The sequence below is a fragment of the Euleptes europaea genome, chromosome 16 (assembly GCF_029931775.1).
Source record: "Euleptes europaea isolate rEulEur1 chromosome 16, rEulEur1.hap1, whole genome shotgun sequence".
NCBI classification, from domain to species: Eukaryota; Metazoa; Chordata; class Lepidosauria; order Squamata; family Sphaerodactylidae; genus Euleptes; species Euleptes europaea.
In genome coordinates this window covers 28,511,628-28,528,195 of record NC_079327.1, presented here as the reverse complement: position 1 = coordinate 28,528,195, position 16,568 = coordinate 28,511,628, and the positions used below count along the sequence as shown (strand labels likewise).

General features: G+C 46.0%; 1 protein-coding gene across 1 annotated transcript; it reads right to left on the bottom strand.

Moving 5' to 3' along the window:
- Nucleotides 1–567: 567 nt before the first annotated feature.
- On the bottom strand, nucleotides 568–14,092 carry CFAP97D2 (CFAP97 domain containing 2). Its single transcript, XM_056862147.1, has 5 exons — nucleotides 13,924–14,092; nucleotides 6,497–6,577; nucleotides 2,856–2,974; nucleotides 1,843–2,035; nucleotides 568–774 (listed from the first exon to the last, which is right to left on the bottom strand). Exons 1-5 carry the CDS (start codon nucleotides 14,014–14,016, stop codon nucleotides 568–570), a joined length of 693 nt encoding a protein of 230 aa, XP_056718125.1. The 5' UTR covers nucleotides 14,017–14,092.
- Nucleotides 14,093–16,568: the final 2,476 nt, after the last annotated feature.

The following is a 16,568-nucleotide window of genomic DNA, read 5'->3' as shown; positions in this document are numbered from 1 at the left end:
AATGCCATAGAGTCCAATTGCCAGAGCAGCCATTGTCTCCAGGGGAACTGATTTATATCACCTGGAGATTAGTTGTAGTAGTGGGAAATCTCCAGTCACTACCTGGAGGTTGGCAACCCTAAGGAACCTTCACCAGCAGGATTTTCGACCCTGGACGCTGTGGCAATAACGTAATATAGCTTACCTCCTGTTCTTAATGTGGTTTTACTTGGAACTAATTCCCATTGATTTAAACAGAATTTTATTTTCAGATATACACAGAATTGTTATACTAGCCAATGCATTTATATGTTATCATATCTAGTAATTGGTGTAAGCATTTTTAGAGATTGTTTAAAGTTAAAAAATAAGATGTTTCTGATATCTACTCTTGATATAACAATCTTCGGGCGAAAACGCATGGTCACTTTAGCCTCCTTTATTCCCTGTTTCAGCCAGGATTCAGCCAGGATCAAACGTACGTTCGGCTAAACACATGCGTTCGATCCTGGCTGAATCCTGGCTGAAACAGGGAATAAAGGAGGCTAAAGCGATCATGACAGTTTTCTAACAATGATTTTCTCCACATCAAGACTTCTGATATCCATTGTCTGAACTGCCACCATAAGATAATGGTTCATTTACAACTTTTTCTTCTTGATTTTCACTTTGATGTTCATTATTTGTGTCTTTGCTTTCCTTTTCTTCTTCTGATTTGTCTGCCAGACATCCATCTTTCAGATGCTTGGTTTTTTGTTTGTCACTTTTTGGTGTTTTTTTGATGCACTTTTGTTTCTGTGTAACAGGAAAGAAATCACCCATTCATGTGCTGAAGATACATTTGATTTTATACTCCTATTACAAAAAGTAGTTATGCAAGACAATTTTGACCCTAAGAAGCTAGTCATTATTCATTGCAACCATATAATTATAAAATATTGAAAATATAACTCTTGGTTCCTTTTTAATTTTTTCTTTTCTGTAACCATTTTGGGTTACAGTGGGCTCTCTTTTAATTTCTTTCTTTTGCCCAAGCCTTTTCTGAAAGCACATGACAGTGCAAAATGAACTGAGATTAATAGTATTTAAAACTGAGGTGTGGGGATTAATCTCTAGCTTTCTTACTTCGCCCCAGTCCATCCACCACTTCCCCATTCCTTATAACTAGGGTTGCCAGGTCCCTCTTCACCACCCACAGGAGGTTTTTGGGGCGGAGCCTGAGGAGGGTGGTGTTTGGGGAGGGGTGGAGTGGAGTGGAGTAGATATGATAGTGGGGGAAAAAAGGCAGGTATGGGGAAGGAACAACAGACATTTGCAGATAATTGCCCCTTCTGGTTCTTCTTCCAGCCATGTTCTCTCACTCTCCCACCCCCCGACCTACAGGTCTTGAGAAGTATCACTCAATCCCAACTAGGAATAAGAGGACCATGGTAATGCTGGTGACCAAACCAACATCCTTCTGGGTTATGATATCTTGCTTTTGAATGCTATGTCAGTTACAGGCAAAAACAGCAGCCATCCAGGACTTAATTCCAGATGAAAGGGCTGACCTGGCATGTATCACTGAGACCTGGATGAGAGCTCTATGTCCCCAGGGTACTTTGAATGGCAGGGGTTTTAAACTAGTAGGTGTCGCTGCTACAGAATATAGCTAATGAGAAATCAAACACAGCAGAATTGGGCTCCATAGTGCCTTTGACTTGCTTTCTCCTTTCTAACCCTATGGGAGCTGTCGCAGCATTTCCCAGCTTTATATTAGTGTAGATTTTTTTTTCTTCACTAGCCTAGTAATTGTGAGGAACACTGCCTGGGAACGGCAGACCACTGATCTTCTGAAATTTGTACATAACAACTGAGGTTTACCTTTTGATTCCGTGACTTGCAGAATCCACGAGGGTATCTTGCAATACTGTTCATGTACTCTTCAGCCTTTTGCCAGTCTTCATTCCACTTCTGGACCTTATAATGAGCCTTACACTTTGTAATCCTTTCCAGAATGGCATGATTCTCTTTGGTCATTCTCAGTAATTCTTGCTCTCGGTTTCTCCTGTTCAGACTAAAGGAGAGAATGTGTACCAATGCCATACATACCCACACAAAATAAAGAGGAAGTTAAGTTGTTATGGGAAAAGCAGGTTTATTATACACACGTTTATGTACAAGACAAAAAGATTAGTCAAATGGGAGACAATATACAAACCTGTATGCAAAAACTGAGGAAGGCTCAGCTATATGTTACCATCTTCCCCATGAAGATAATTCACAGTGGGTAGCCGTGTTAGTCTGTCTGCAGTAGTGGAAAAGAGCAAGAGTCCAGTAGCACCTTAAAGACTAACAAAAATATTTTCTGGCAGGGTATGAGCTTTCGTGAGCCACAGCTCACTTCTTCAGATATCTTCCCCATATAACCAGTGTTTTTTCTTTTGCAAATTTAGCTGCCAAAACTGATTTCCTCCTCTGTCATTTTTTCACTGGAAAAATTATCTAGATATTCTCAGATTCTGGTAGTCACTTGAGCGCGTTCTCTGTTGAAACCCTCTTTGATTTAGAAAGAGGGCTTAAGCAGGAAGGACCTAAAAACTTGATATTTTTAAACACAGATGCCTGTGTCAGTAAAGAGCTGATATATTTGTCATTTTTTCCAAAGCATTCTCAACATCCCCTTTCCATCTTATTATTTGATTCAATGATTTGACAGATTTTAAAAACAAAAATGATCAGTGAAATGTACATTAGGCTAAATATTTGTAAGACAGGCACCATTCAACTCTTCTGCCTCTTGTTCATATGTGCCTTATAGGGCACATTATTCAATGTTGGTGACATCACTGTCAAATAATTTGATAATTCCACACCCATTTCACTGCAAACAGTACCTTTTGGCCTCATAATCATTTTTGTTATCAATTCTTCCTGTAGTCCTCATGATGTAAGACATCTTCTCCAGAAGCAAGCAGTTGTCTCTCTCAATGACTGAAAGACGATCCTGCTCAAGCTTAATACATTTAAAAAGACAAAAGAATATTTGTAGAAGCTGCAGTTATATCCTGGGTCTCCTCACTAACAAAGCACAAGTACTAAGGTTGCCAACTTCCAGGTGGTGGCTGGAGATCTCACGGAATTACAGCTGATTTCCAGCAAGCAGAGATCAATTTCCCTGGCAAAAATTATTACTTTGGAAGGTGGCATTATACACTCTTGAGGTCCCTCCCCTCCCCAGGCTCCACCCCCAAAATCTCCAGGAATTTCCCAACTCAGAGCTTGCAACTCTAGTAGGAAGAGAGGACTTCCCACCTCCCATTTAAAGATAGAGCAATGCTAGCATGACTGAAACACTGGCACAGGAGAAAGAGGAATATTGACATATTCACCCCTACTGCCACAGATTCACAGTGCAATCCTATGCAGAGTTACTCCAGTATAAGCCCATTGATTTAATAACTGCTTATCTAAATTTGAGATAAAACTGTACAAATATCTTTTTGCAACATTTTCATTCACTGCAAAATTGCATTCAGCTCACAAATGAGCTAGGGTTTGAATTAGATTGTATGCAGACAAACATTAAAAAGAGGCTTGCAGGGCTTTCAATTCTCAAACATTCTGAGTTGTTGTGCACTGGCATGCCTTAAAATGAACCTCATACTTTCAGTGCCTTTGAGTTAGTGTGGGGTGGCTGTAGCATATGACATTTTGCCATACAGAGATTGTCATGGGAGACTGGTATAGCATATTGTCTGAACGAATATGGAAATCATCAGAACTGTGATTGCCTTAAAAACGTTAAAGCCTTGTTCAAGGGCAAGAATGACAAAGTTGTCCTAGTCATCTTTAGCATATCCACATATCTTTGAAGGAGCTCTAGAGTTAAATGGATAGTATCCCATTTGATCTTCACAGTGACCCCGTGAAGTAGACTAAACTGAGAGGTAGAATAAAACTGCGACTATCATACTGCCCTTCTACAAATCTATGGTGAGACCAAACTTGAAATACTGTGTACAGTTCTGGTCACTGCACTTAAAAAAGGATATTGCAGAGCTTGAGAAGGGGCAGAGAAGAGCAACCAAAATGATCAGGGGGCTAGAGCAACTGCCCTATGATGAGCGGTTAAAATGCTTAGGGCTGTTTAGCTTGGAAAGAAGGCGGTTAAGGGGAGACATGATAGAGGTCTATAAAATTATGCATGGTATGGAGAGAATGGATAGGGAGAAGCTGGGGTCATCTGCTGAAGCTGGAGGGTGAGAGATTCAAAACAGATAAAAGGAAGTATTTCTGCACTCAACACATAGTTAAATTGTGGAACTCCCTGCCCCAGGATGTGGTGATGGCTGCCAACTTGGAAGGCTTTAAGAGGGGAGTGGACATGTTCGTGGAGGAGAGGGCTAGCCATGACCACTAGTCAAAATGAATACTAGTCATGATGCATACCTATTCCCAGCATGTGTCTCTGTTGTGCTAGCTTCTCTGCCTTGTTATAGTTAAGCTCAATGTTGGTTCTACTCTTATTATTGAAAGAAGTGATAATCCGACCGCTCCACACTAATTGCGGTAGTGTCTTTCCTTGGCTGCTTTCTCTGTTAAGACTCAACATAGCAGAAACCAAACAGCAAATACTACAACAGAGTAGTATAAAAGGCTCATTACTTGTTGTTTTTTAATCTATAGCTAACTTACTTCCAGTTCTATTACTGATAGTCCAGTTCTATTACTGATTATCCTTTAGGTGAGGGTCCCTCTTGCTTTGTCTGTTCATCACTAGCTGAAAGTGGGACTTATCCACTGACTGAATCTTTGAGTCTCCTCTTGCATTACTTGGCCTCACTCTACAATACATCTGGTGGTGGGCTTTGAGCTGTGAAATACTCTCTGTAATAGACTAACAGTGCAATCCTATGGCCATCCTGGAACTGTTTAGAATGGCAACTAAGGGCGAAAATGCATGGTGGCTTTAGCCTCCTTTATTCCCTGTTTCAGCCAGGATTCATCCAGGATTGAACACATGCGTTTCGCCGAGCATGCGTTCGATCCTGGATGAATCCTGGCTGAAACAGGGAATAAAGGAGGCTAAAGAAACCATGCGTTTTCGCCCTTAGTTTCTGTGCTGCCACAACATGGAGATATGCAAGCAGGAATACATCAATGAAACACTGCACTGGCGTCATGCTGGTGTAAACCCAGAACTGGCACAGATATGCTGGCACAGAGGTCAGAAATGGGCAGCATGTGGGAGTATGTCAGGGGAGGAGCAGGGCTTAGTCAGCATCCTAAGCCCTCTCAGCCCAGGTCCTGCCCCCAACGCTGGTGTGATGCTATGCCAGCTAAAGCAGCACAGCCATGGTACAGTTTAGGATACCGACTAACTCTGATGCCGGTCTCCTAAGCAGAATATGCAGCCCAGCCAGGAGTCCCACAACTCAGACGATAAGGCATGTGGCATGCAGCCACACCTCTCTGGCTTCATATTGAGCACACTTAGAATAAACACAGGGAGGATTCTGGTGCTAGGAACCCTGGAGAAAAGGCACTTTGCACAAAAAGGCAGCTCTTTGCATGGTCAGCCAGGGATGAGAACAAACATTGTTGCCTCAACATACTGCAAACACTTGTATACTCAAAGAACTCTGACAGGTATTTCACCTCAGAAAGTCTACCACAAGCTTCTTCCATTTTTATATACTTCTGGCTCAGTTTTTGGTTAACAAACCTTTTGGGATATTCCTGTTCTATAGTCTTTCCAAGGTCCTTAAAGCCTCGCTGAGCAGACAGAGCCTGCTGTAAACTCTTCGTTCCTTCTGAAGCTTGAATACCACTGCTCTCTATAAAATATTACTTAATGCCATGGTTTATCGAAAGCATTTATGTCTCTTGTGTTTTTAATTCTCTCATCATTGAGAGTCTGAAGGCCAAACCAATTGAGTGCAGTTTTAGGCAGGTGTTGGGTAGTTTTCAGATTAATATTTTTATTGACTCAATCAGACTTTCAGGATCTTGGAACATCACAAAAACTCTGAGGTAAAAGGAATAATATTTCTTTTAAAAAAATCTTTTAGGGAAACTTTTGTGGTAGTGGTGGTAATAAGTTCACTTGCTACAGGTCTAGGATGCTACAAACTGTTAAAAGATGTGATTACTTTGTGAAATCAAGATTTCCTGGAGGGAGGGGATTAATTAAACTTGGAGGAATTTCATCTGATCACAATTAATTGCTTCTCTGAGGACTGTTTCTGGTGTGAAGGGGATTCAGTACCAAACCTTAACGGGGCTTCCCAGAGGCATCACAGAGCCCCAAGAGAAAGATTCCCCCTGGGCCTTCCCCAAATCACTCAGACTCAAACCAAGCATCACATGAAAACAAATTGCATAACTTGTTGATGGCCCTCCAGTGGATCAACTTCATTAACAGTACAATCCCGAGGACACTTTCCTGGGAGTAAGCCCCATTAAACAGACCTCAGTAGGATTCTAAGTAGACCTGCTTAAGACTGCTTTGAAAAAGCCCTAAGCAGCAACGTACCTTGAGTTTCTTTAACTTCAACTGAAGATGTCTGTATGTTGGAGGTGAAGAAGTGTCCACCACAGGTTTGGCTGCTTGGATCTGCAGCAAGGAAGACAAAAGTCTGGGTTTTTTTGTGCTTACATTTGTCCAGGGAAATAAAGCTAAAGTATATACTAGAGTATATAAGAGCCCCGTGGCGCAGAGTGGTCAGCTGCAGTACTGCAATCCAAGCTCTGCTCATGACCTGAGTTCAGTCCCGATGGAAGTTGGTTTCAGGTAGCCGGCTCAAGGTTGACTCAGCCTTCCAACCTTCCGAGGTCAGTAAAACGAGTACCCAGCTTGCTGGGGGTAAAGGGAAGATGACTGGGGAAGGCAGTGGCAAACTACCCCATAAACAAAGTCTGCCTAGTAAATGTCGGGATGTGACGTCACCCCATGGGTCAGGAATGACCCGGTGCTTGCACAGGGGACTTTTACCATTATATACTAGAGTAGGGAGGGAAGGCAGCATGGTATAGCCTGATCTCATCATATCTCGGAAACTAAGCAGGGTCGGTACCTGGAAGGGGGACCTCCAAAGAAGACTGCAATGCAAACCACCTCTCCTCACATGCCTTGAAAACTCTACCATGGGTTGCTATAGGTCAGCTGTGACTTCATGGCACTTTACACACACACTAACACACACATATACTAGAGTAGCACTTAAGAGCCGAATATTCTGATTTGCATCTCAGTTCAACTACAGATTTACTGGCTGTTGTTATGCAGGCTATCATCAGCCCTGGTCTACAATATGGGAGTAATAACATTGGTTTATGATGTCACTGTGATGAAGATTGAGGTATTGTATAGGAAGTGCTTCAGGCATTTAGAAACACAGTTTATTATTCATCACATTTATGTTTAGGGTTGCCAGCTCCAGGTTGGGATATGCCTGAAGATTTGTGGGTAGAGCCCCGGGAAGGTGGGGTTTGGAGAGAGGATGGACCTCTGTGGGTTATAACGCCATACATGCCACCTTTAAAACAGCCGTTTTCTCCAGGGAAACTGATCACTGTAGTCTGGAGGCCAGCTGTAATTCCAGAAGATCTCCTGACCCCACCTTGTGATTGGCAGCCCTACTTGTGTGTCACCCTGCTTCAATGAAACTCAGACCAATACAAATGGAGCTATCCCATGTTACCTTCACAATAATCCTACCAGTTGGTTAGGGCAGCTAATGACTTGCTCTTGGCCATTCAGGTTGAGTGAGGAATTGAAGTCAGGTCTCCCCAGTTCGAATCCAAGCAGTCTCCTAAGGAGAGTTACTCCAGTCTAAGCCCATTCATTTCAATGGGCTTAGATTGGAGTAACTCTCCTTAGGAATGCACTGTTAATAGTGCATAGGGGCTCTTAGAGTCATACTAGATGTTACATGTGATAGGAGTCAGGACACAGGTACGCGACCTGCCTAGCTGTCATTCTGAAGTGGGGAATTTACCTTGACAGGGCTCCATTCAGCTTTTGAGAGCTGCGAGGAAGGAGACGGGGCTTCAGGCTTCTCTCCCACTCTGTTTTCACCAGTGTAAATTACTGTGGGGAGGGGCCTGTTTGCCCATTTCTCTAGCTTCACGTGCCTCCTTGCAGCATTCCACAGCACTGGAACACTTTCAAATTCCCCAGTACTTCCTTGTGACAATAAGTCGAGCTAGGCATTCATATCCTGACTCATCTCGCACATAACATCTGTTGCATCACTGGGGTTGCTAGTCCATTTCCTGATGGGTTCCAGCAGAGGCCAGGAGGCAGCCAAAGACCAAAGAGCAAGGCTGTATGGACTGCAACTGTGTCGGCATCCCCAGCAGCAACCACGCCGTCACCACACGAGCAGGTCAAGGGGGGCACTGGCAAAGCCATGACGGATAAGGCAGGAATGGCCACCAGGAATGGGAATGCACCCCTAAAACATCTCGCAGCTCAGAGCTGGGAAGGGCTGGGGCCGGGGACCTGCAGCACTCCCACCCACCCCTTTAAAGGAACAAAGCCCTACCAAACATAAATGAGGTAGCTGACAGAAACAGTAGTTAGCAAGCAGCCCTAGCAACTTGCATACCAGTGGTGACTTCAAACAGATCCATGCTGCATGGGCCCCAAGGGGCATGAGGAAATGACAAGGAAGAAGAAGAGTTGGTTTTTATATTGCTGTCTTTCTCTACCACTTAAGAGAGAATCAAACCAGCTTACAATCACCTTCTCTTCCCCTCCCTACAACAGATAACCTGTGAGGTAGGTGGGGCTGAGAGTGCTCTAAGAAAACTGACTAGCCCAAGGTCACCCAGCGGGCTTCACGTGGAGGAGTGAGGAAACCAACCCAGTTCACCAGATTAGAGTCCGTCGCTCATGTGGAAGGAGTATGGAATCAAACACGGTTCTCTAGATTAGAGTCCACCACTCTTAACCACTACACCACGCTGGAGAGTGCATCCAGCCGGTGGTGTCCACCAAGGAGGTGAGCCACATTACTGAGGGTACTCTTGAGACCCCCCAGGCCTCCCCCTGTCCCTTGTCGAGGACAGCCGCACACTCCTCGGGCCAGGGACCACTAGTAAGTTATTATTTGTAGAGCAGAAAGCTTTCTGGGGGGTATATCGGGGGTATACATCATCTATCATACCCGGGGGGGGGGGGATTGGTCAATGATGCCATTCCCCAGGAGCTCTGTTCCATTAAATGCTCATCCTTTGACAGTGCAGTGCAGATGATCTGCATTTGTGGTGAGTGGCACTCAGTGGGGTGGCTCCATCTCTTGCTCAGTGTTTGAGAAATTCAGCTCCATGCTGGAATGGGCAGTTAGGGTGCGCTCTGGGCAACGTGGTGTAACACACTACCTGGATGATTTCCTTGTTGCAGGCCCTGCCGGGTCACCTCAGTGTACGGACCTCATGCAGCTGTTTCACGACTTGTGGGAGGAGTGGGGATTGCCCCCGGCCCTGGAAAAGACTGCGGGTCCATCTACCAAGCTTGCTTACCTGGTGGGGCAGCTTTTCGGGCTGCCAGTGAAAAGCTTGCCACCCTGAGAGAGCTTGTGCTCAGTGCTATGAAGGCAAGGAAAGCCACTCTGTGAGCTACAGTTGTTAGTGGGCCATTTATATTTCAAATGCAGGGTTGTTGCATCTGGAATGGATGTGCCTTTGTCTGTCGCCTCTGCCAGGCCATGGCAGGCATACGGGCTCCCCATCACAGGATAAGGGTCACTAGCACCATGAGCAAGGACTTTAGCATGTGGGCAAGCTTTCTAGGGGTATCCTTCTGGAGGGAGAACCTTTTGCTGGAGGCTGAACTTCAGGTGCAATCAGATGCAGCTGGGGCCCACAGGTTTGGAGGGTACTTTGGGGGCAGGTGGTGTGCTGAGCAATGGCCAGCAGGCTGGATGCAGTGGCATCCTCAGGGATCTAACCTTCTTGGAATTCTTCCCAATGGTAGTGGCAGTGTACATCTGGCCTGAGGCCCTAGCCAATCATTCAGTGCAATTTTGGTGCAATAACAGGGCTATTGTCCATGTCGTTAACACATTGTCTTCTAAATCCACTAGGGTCATGTCACTAGTCCGGTCCTTTGTCCTCCAATGCCTGAAGTTTAACATCCTTTACACAGCATGCCATGTACATGGGATAATTAATAACCTCACTGACGTGCTATCTCATTCACAGATGGAGCACTTCTAGCTCCTGGCCCCTCTTGCTCAGGAATCGCCAGAGGAGATGCCTGTAGCACTGTGGAGCCTTGGAGGGGTGAGGCCTGGCAGGCCATAGACTACTCTGGCCCTGCATACCTGGAGGGGTTACATCAGAGGTTTTTGGGTTTTTGAGGAATTTAGGGCGAAACAGCGGCTCCAGCTGGCCTGGCCAATACTGGTGGACCACCTCATGCAGTAATGCTTCCAGCTGCACACCGTAGGGTATACAGTTGGCACTATAGCTGGCCGCCTGTTAGCCTTGGCGTTTTATGCAAGAGCCTGTCCTGGAAGGCGGACAGGATGGGTGACTTTAGGGTAAGGAGGATGCTGGAGGGGTGGGGCCGAGAGGAGCCATGGAAGCTAGACACCAGGGCCTGAATTGCTCTCAGGGGTGTCTCTTGCATTTGAGTCACATGGACACACATGGGCACATGAAGCTGCCTTATACTGAATCAGACCACTGGCCTCTCACAGTCAGTATTGTCTACTCAGACTGGCAGCGGCTCTCCAGGGTGTCAGGCAGAGGTCTTTCACATTACCTCACAGTGGTGTTTTCAACGGGAGATGCCAGGGATTGAACCTGGGACTTTCCTCATTCTAAGCAGTTGCTCTGCCACTGAGCCACAGCCCCTCCCCACTGCACCTCAGCATTTGAGGTTAGGCTGCATTGGGCAGCGTCCCTGCTGGCTTTCTTTGGGGCCCTGCGGATCAGTAAATTATTGGTGCAGTCAAAATGGGTCCAGTCGGGTAGTGCACTGAAGATGCGGGATGTTACCATCATGGGCATGGAATTGGCGGTCAGGTTGAGGTCATCTAAGACAGATCAGAAAGGGAGAGGAGAGGTATTTAGCCTGTACCCATGTGCAGCCGTTGCCATTTGCCCAGTGTAGGCCCTGTGGGGCTACATTGCATTACGGGGCCAGGGGGCTGGGCCGCTGCTTCAGCATGCCAATTGCGGGCCTCTTACCAGGTACCAGTTCTGGCCAGTGGTGAAGAAAGGGTTCACTAGTCTCAGAGCCCCACCTCATCTTTTTGGCACTCGCTCCTTTCACATTGGGGCAGCCTCCGCAGCCTCCACCTTAGGATGGGGGGGGGGATGATATGATCAAATCAGTTGGCAGGTGGCATTCCTCAGCTTTCACATCTTATGTCAGACGCATGGTATCCTTGGCACAGGATGGGGGCAGGGAGGGGACTCCCTGTGGCAAAACATTGACATTTTGTCTTTACAGGTGGGCATGACAGGAGGAGGCGGGTTCTCATCTGTGGCAAAAGCATTGTCTTCTGGGCTAGGTGCTGGGCAGCCACTGGAGGCTTCAGCTTGCAGCTGGGCATGAGCGATGCGATGCAGATCACATGGCTGGGCAGAAGGGGCATGCTGTGGGGCCAGTTGTTGCCAACCCTTTACCACCACCTGAAGGTGTCTCCCCCACTCATGTGATAATCATTCACCTGGGTGAGAACAACATGGGAAGGCGTGCAGGAATGTCCATTATTTGGCAAGTCCTAGCAGAATTTGAACACTTGAGGGCACGGGTGCTGGGTGTACTTAGGGTTGCCAGGTCCCTCTTCGCTACTCGTGGGAGGTTTCTGGGGACGGAGCCTGAAAAGGGCAGGGTTTGGGGAGGGGAAGACTTCAATGCTGTAGAGTCCAATTGCCAAAGTGGCCATTTTCTCCAGGTGAACTGATCTCTATCAGCTGGAGATCAGATAGCAGGAGATCTCCAGCTAGTACCTGGAGGTTGGTAGGAACAAAGATACCACTGTGCAAGTACCGTAAGGGTTTGGAAATCAGCACAGAAGCGAATGATTATTACAAAGTGCAAATATTTATATAAATTGCTACAACAATTTAGCAATTTATATAAATATTTGCACTTTGTAATAATCATTCGCTTCTGTGCTGAGTACCTGGAGGTTGGCAACTCTACTCTTGAGCAATAAAAATAAAGTTGGGTGTTTAATTATCCCAACTCTGCATGCGTGGACAAGTTTACTTTACCCTTTTATTGCAGTTGGAGATCAGATGTCAGACTATTGTTTAATTGTACAGATAAGCTTGAACTGTTTCCCTTAGAGCCCTGCCCATTAGACTGAGATACTATCTAATGAGTTAGTCCATAGTCTTCTCCTCAGAATGTGAAGATATCAGATTTAGATTATACAAAATGGTCAGGAAGTTCAGAAGGATGTTTTACAACAGTTTTTGCTAATGTATTTGATCAAAGCTTTTAAGCTATTTTCACACTGAAGTTCAGGAACTGGTGATTAAGGTAATAGACAGACACCAATTAACCAATTGTGATGACTAATATGAAGGGCATGGGTTTCAACCTCTAAAACATTTTAAAGTATTTATTTATTTAATGTATACATCATCTTTCCCTCCAGTGGGGAACCAAGGCAGCTGACATAATTCTTCTCTCTTCCATTTTATCCTCACAACAACCCTGTGAGGTAGGCTAGGCTGAGAGTGTATGACTGGCCAAAGTCACCCAGCGAGCTTCCATGGCAGAGTGGGGGATTTGAACCTGGGTCTCCCAGATCGTAGACTCTAACCAAGACATAGGTACACCCACAGTGCAATCCTAAGTGGTGTTACACCTTTCTATGCTAATTGAAGTCCATGGGTTTAGAAGGGTGTAACTGTGCTTAGGAGTGCATTGCAAGTTACAGAGAATGACTGGCCTTTGGAGAGGCAGCCTAAATAGATTTCCCAAATGAATACATGAGCTTCATGGTTGAAAATGGGAATCAAGACCTCTGTGCCACCAGTCATATCTATGTATTAAGCCACCCTGGTTAGTATTTGGATGGGAGACCACCAAGGAATACCAGGGTTGCTGTGCAGAGGAAGGCACTGGCAAAACTACTTCTGTTAGTCTCTTGCCATGAAAACCCCATAAGGGGTCGCCATAAGTCGGCTGCGACTTGACGGCACTTTACACACACACAGTGCACAGATGATATATATCAAAACAGGATACGAACTATCTGTCTGAAAGCCAGACTGTGTAAAGTTCATTGAATAATATAAATCTATCATCATTATGTAGCTGCAGTCACCAAAAATGACTGTCATGTTTTTTTCTTAAGTACAATGAGTTTGGGGGAAGTGCTAAATCAGTGAATTAACATTCGCCTTAATTGCCATCTACTTAATTGCCAACTAACATATTCAATCTACAGCAAATTGGAAAGTTAGAAAAGTGCTAAATAGGCCCGGACAGCTGAAACAGTTGTCTGAGTATCTGTTGACATGCACTTTCCCCAATACTTATTAATGTTTGCATCAGGAAAGCGTAATTTGTAATAGGTTGATGACTGTTCCCCCCTCGCGCGTATGCATGGATTTGGAGAGTTCCCAATCCATAGATGTGTGTCAGAAAAACACCCACACTGTTACTGCCCTTTCTCCTCCGAAATTAATCTTCATGACAGGGGGAAAAAAGTACTGTGGGAAAGAAATGGCCTAGAGAACAAGTGGAAACCTCTGCATTTTTATACCGAAGGATTTCAAAGTGGGGCCTTTTTTTTGGGGGGGGGGGTATCTAAATTCTAGGCATGATAGTGTGTTTTAGGTTCAAATGTGGTTATTGGGGGAAGCATTTCTTTAAAAATAAACAAAGAAGGAGCTTATTGTTCAGGTTTCACAGGAAGAAATACAAGGATGCTTCCTTTCAGTGACTTCGGCCTTTCCGTAGGATCCTTTTGCCTTTCTGCTTACCTTTTTCCTGTGCTCCTCGTAGACAGCTTTGTCCCACTTTTGCTGAAGGTATTTGTTGCCACATGGTAAAATGGACTGGTAGGCGCGATGCATCTTAATCAATATAGAGCATCTCTAAATCAGGACTACTTCAGAGAGGGTGAGTCACCAGCTGGAACTTTCTTGAGCAAAGCTCTGGCAAGAGGCGGCGTGTTTGCAGTCGCTCATGTGGCGGTTGTCATGGTATCTATCGCTAAGACAAAAATTGAATAGCTGGTGGTAGCATTTTAAACAGTATGTTGGGGGTATAACAAAACAAGAGCCAAAACACCTAAAACTGAGACTCCAAAGGGTCTCCTTTTCAGTATAGGAATAGTTGCATGAGAATACTCCAGCGATCTTGATTACGCTTCAGCAGTTAAGAGAAAAGTAGTGGGAGAGCTAGGAATAATTTTTATAGCTCTACAAGTACATAGGGACTTGCACAAATGTTGTATTTGCCATGACTCACAGTAAAGTGTAAAGAGACAGAGTGGGGTAGTGGTTAAGAGCGGTGGAGTCTAATCTGGAGAACCGCGTTCGATTCTCCACTCCTCCACATTAAGCCTGCTGGATGACCTTGGGCCAGTCACAGTTCTCTCGGAACTCTCTCAGCCCCACCTACCTCACAAGGTGCCTGTTGTGGGGAGAGGAAGGGATTGTGATTGTAAACCATGAAGAAGAAGAAGAAGAAGAAGAAGAAGAAGAAGAAGAAGAAGAAGAAGAGGAGGAGGAGGAGGAGGAGGAGGAGGAGGAGTTGGTTTTTACATGCCAACTTTCTCTACCACTTAAGGAAGAATCAACCTGGCTTACAATCACCTTCCTTTCCCCTCCCCACAACAGACACTCTGTGAGGTAGGTGGGCTGAGAGAGTGTGACTAGCCCAAGGCCACCCAGCTGGCTTCATGTAGAAGAGTGGGGAAACAAATCCAGTTCACCAGATTAGCCTCCGCCGCTCATGTGGAGGAGTGGGGATTCAAACCCGGTTCTCCAGATCAGAGTCCACTGACCCAAGCCTCCGCTCTTAGCCACTACACCACGCTGGTTCTTTGAGTCTCCTTAAGGTAGAGAAAAGTGGGATATAAAAAAACAATCTTCTTCTAAAACAGCTTCTCTAGTAAAGACCATATAATAAAATCATTCTGTGGGAAATACTCCCTTACAGGAAATTATAAGAAAAAGCCCTGTAATCATTGCGTGTGACTATCCACACATCTTCTTTACAGCTAGGAAGATTATATTGTGCAGAGTGTGCTCAAAGTGGGCTTTTCTGAAAACAGTTTGAAATGTACCTTCAACCCTTCACATTTCCACTGAGGGGCCTAACGCACTCAGTATATACTACATTTTTAAAAAGTGTTATCCCGGTTAGATCGCACCTCAGACCTCCCGTTTCGGCTTGGAAATGCTTTGGAAGCGCCAGACATCTGTTTTTTCCAGAAACGCCTATACCACGATGTATTTCCTTATGTCGTTTCAAAACAGGAAAAAGAGCAGAGCAGAGGGGGGTGCGAGGCGGTGTGCCCCTGCAGGGCTGCGGGGCAGGGTGGGGGTCTCTCCGCTGCTTACACTGGAGACGGTGAGGGGCTGCTCGAAGTCCTTGCCGCCCACCAGGCGGAAACCCCAGGGCCCCGGGCTGGGCCGGGCCGGCCGGCCAGGGCGCTCTGTCTCGGGGCAGGGGCTCCACGGCTGCCCCACTGCCAGCCGGGAGGAGCCCTGCAGATGCAGCAGCAACAGCTGCGGGAGCGGCGCTCACCCGGCCACATGCGCGCCTGGAGCTGGACGGGAGAGCGCACAGGGGCGCGGCGGGCAGCCTTGCCCGGGAACAGAGCGGACGCCCCGGGGACTCACTAAGTCCCCCCCCCAAAAAAGTCCTTTCTCTCGCCCCGGGGCTTCGGCTGCACGAGACTCGTGTCCCGGGAAGGAGGAGGAGGAGCTGGTTTTTATACCCCACGCTCCTCTCAACGGTGCGATAACGATATGACGATAAAGCGTCTTGGGAGCAGTCTTCACAGGCACTGTGCGATCGGAAATGAAGAATACGCATCCAAAACACACACACCGAGCACGATGATACTCTGCTGTAAATTGTTGGTGCGTTAAGGCCCTGAGTTTATTTTTGTGTCCCCTGTCTGATAATGAAAAGGCTTGTGCAGAGCTTTCCATGGCACATTTGCATAACTGAAAGGAATGCTTTGACTTTCTTTTTTAAAAGAAGTTTAATTGCTACCGAGTTATCTGGAAGCTGCCGACTAACTGCAAAACATATGCCAATGAAGATGTGAGTGCTATTGCTTGGGTTTGCTTTCCCCTCTTATTACTGGAAGCAAGTGGCTAGGGTTAAGCAGCTACATGTCAGAATAAAACTGTGTTCTCCCAGGTAAGCAATAATGGCGTGGGGAGGGTCTGAAAAGCCAGTCGGTTGGATACAAAGGTGCTCTTCCATCGGCCTATGAGCACTTCCCCTAGTGGCAGAGTATAGTTCCATACGTTGGATTGCCAACCTCCAGGTACTAGCTAGAGATCTCCTGCTATTACAACTGATCGCCAGCCGATAGAGATCAGTTCACCTGGAGAAAATGGCCGTTTTGGCAATTGGACTCTACGGCATTGAAGTCCCTCCCCTC

Bases quoted from the DNA above. Each gene is read 5' to 3' on its own strand.
- CFAP97D2 (XM_056862147.1), bottom strand. From the start codon at position 14,016: ATGCATCGCGCCTACCAGTCCATTTTACCATGTGGCAACAAATACCTT. The intron at 2,975-6,496 runs GTACGTTGCTGC...AAATGTATTAAG, and splicing joins TGAAGTTAAAGAAACTCAAG to CTTGAGCAGGATCGTCTTTC. The intron at 775-1,842 runs GTAAACCTCAGT...CCTGTTACACAG, and splicing joins GCAAGTCACGGAATCAAAAG to AAACAAAAGTGCATCAAAAA.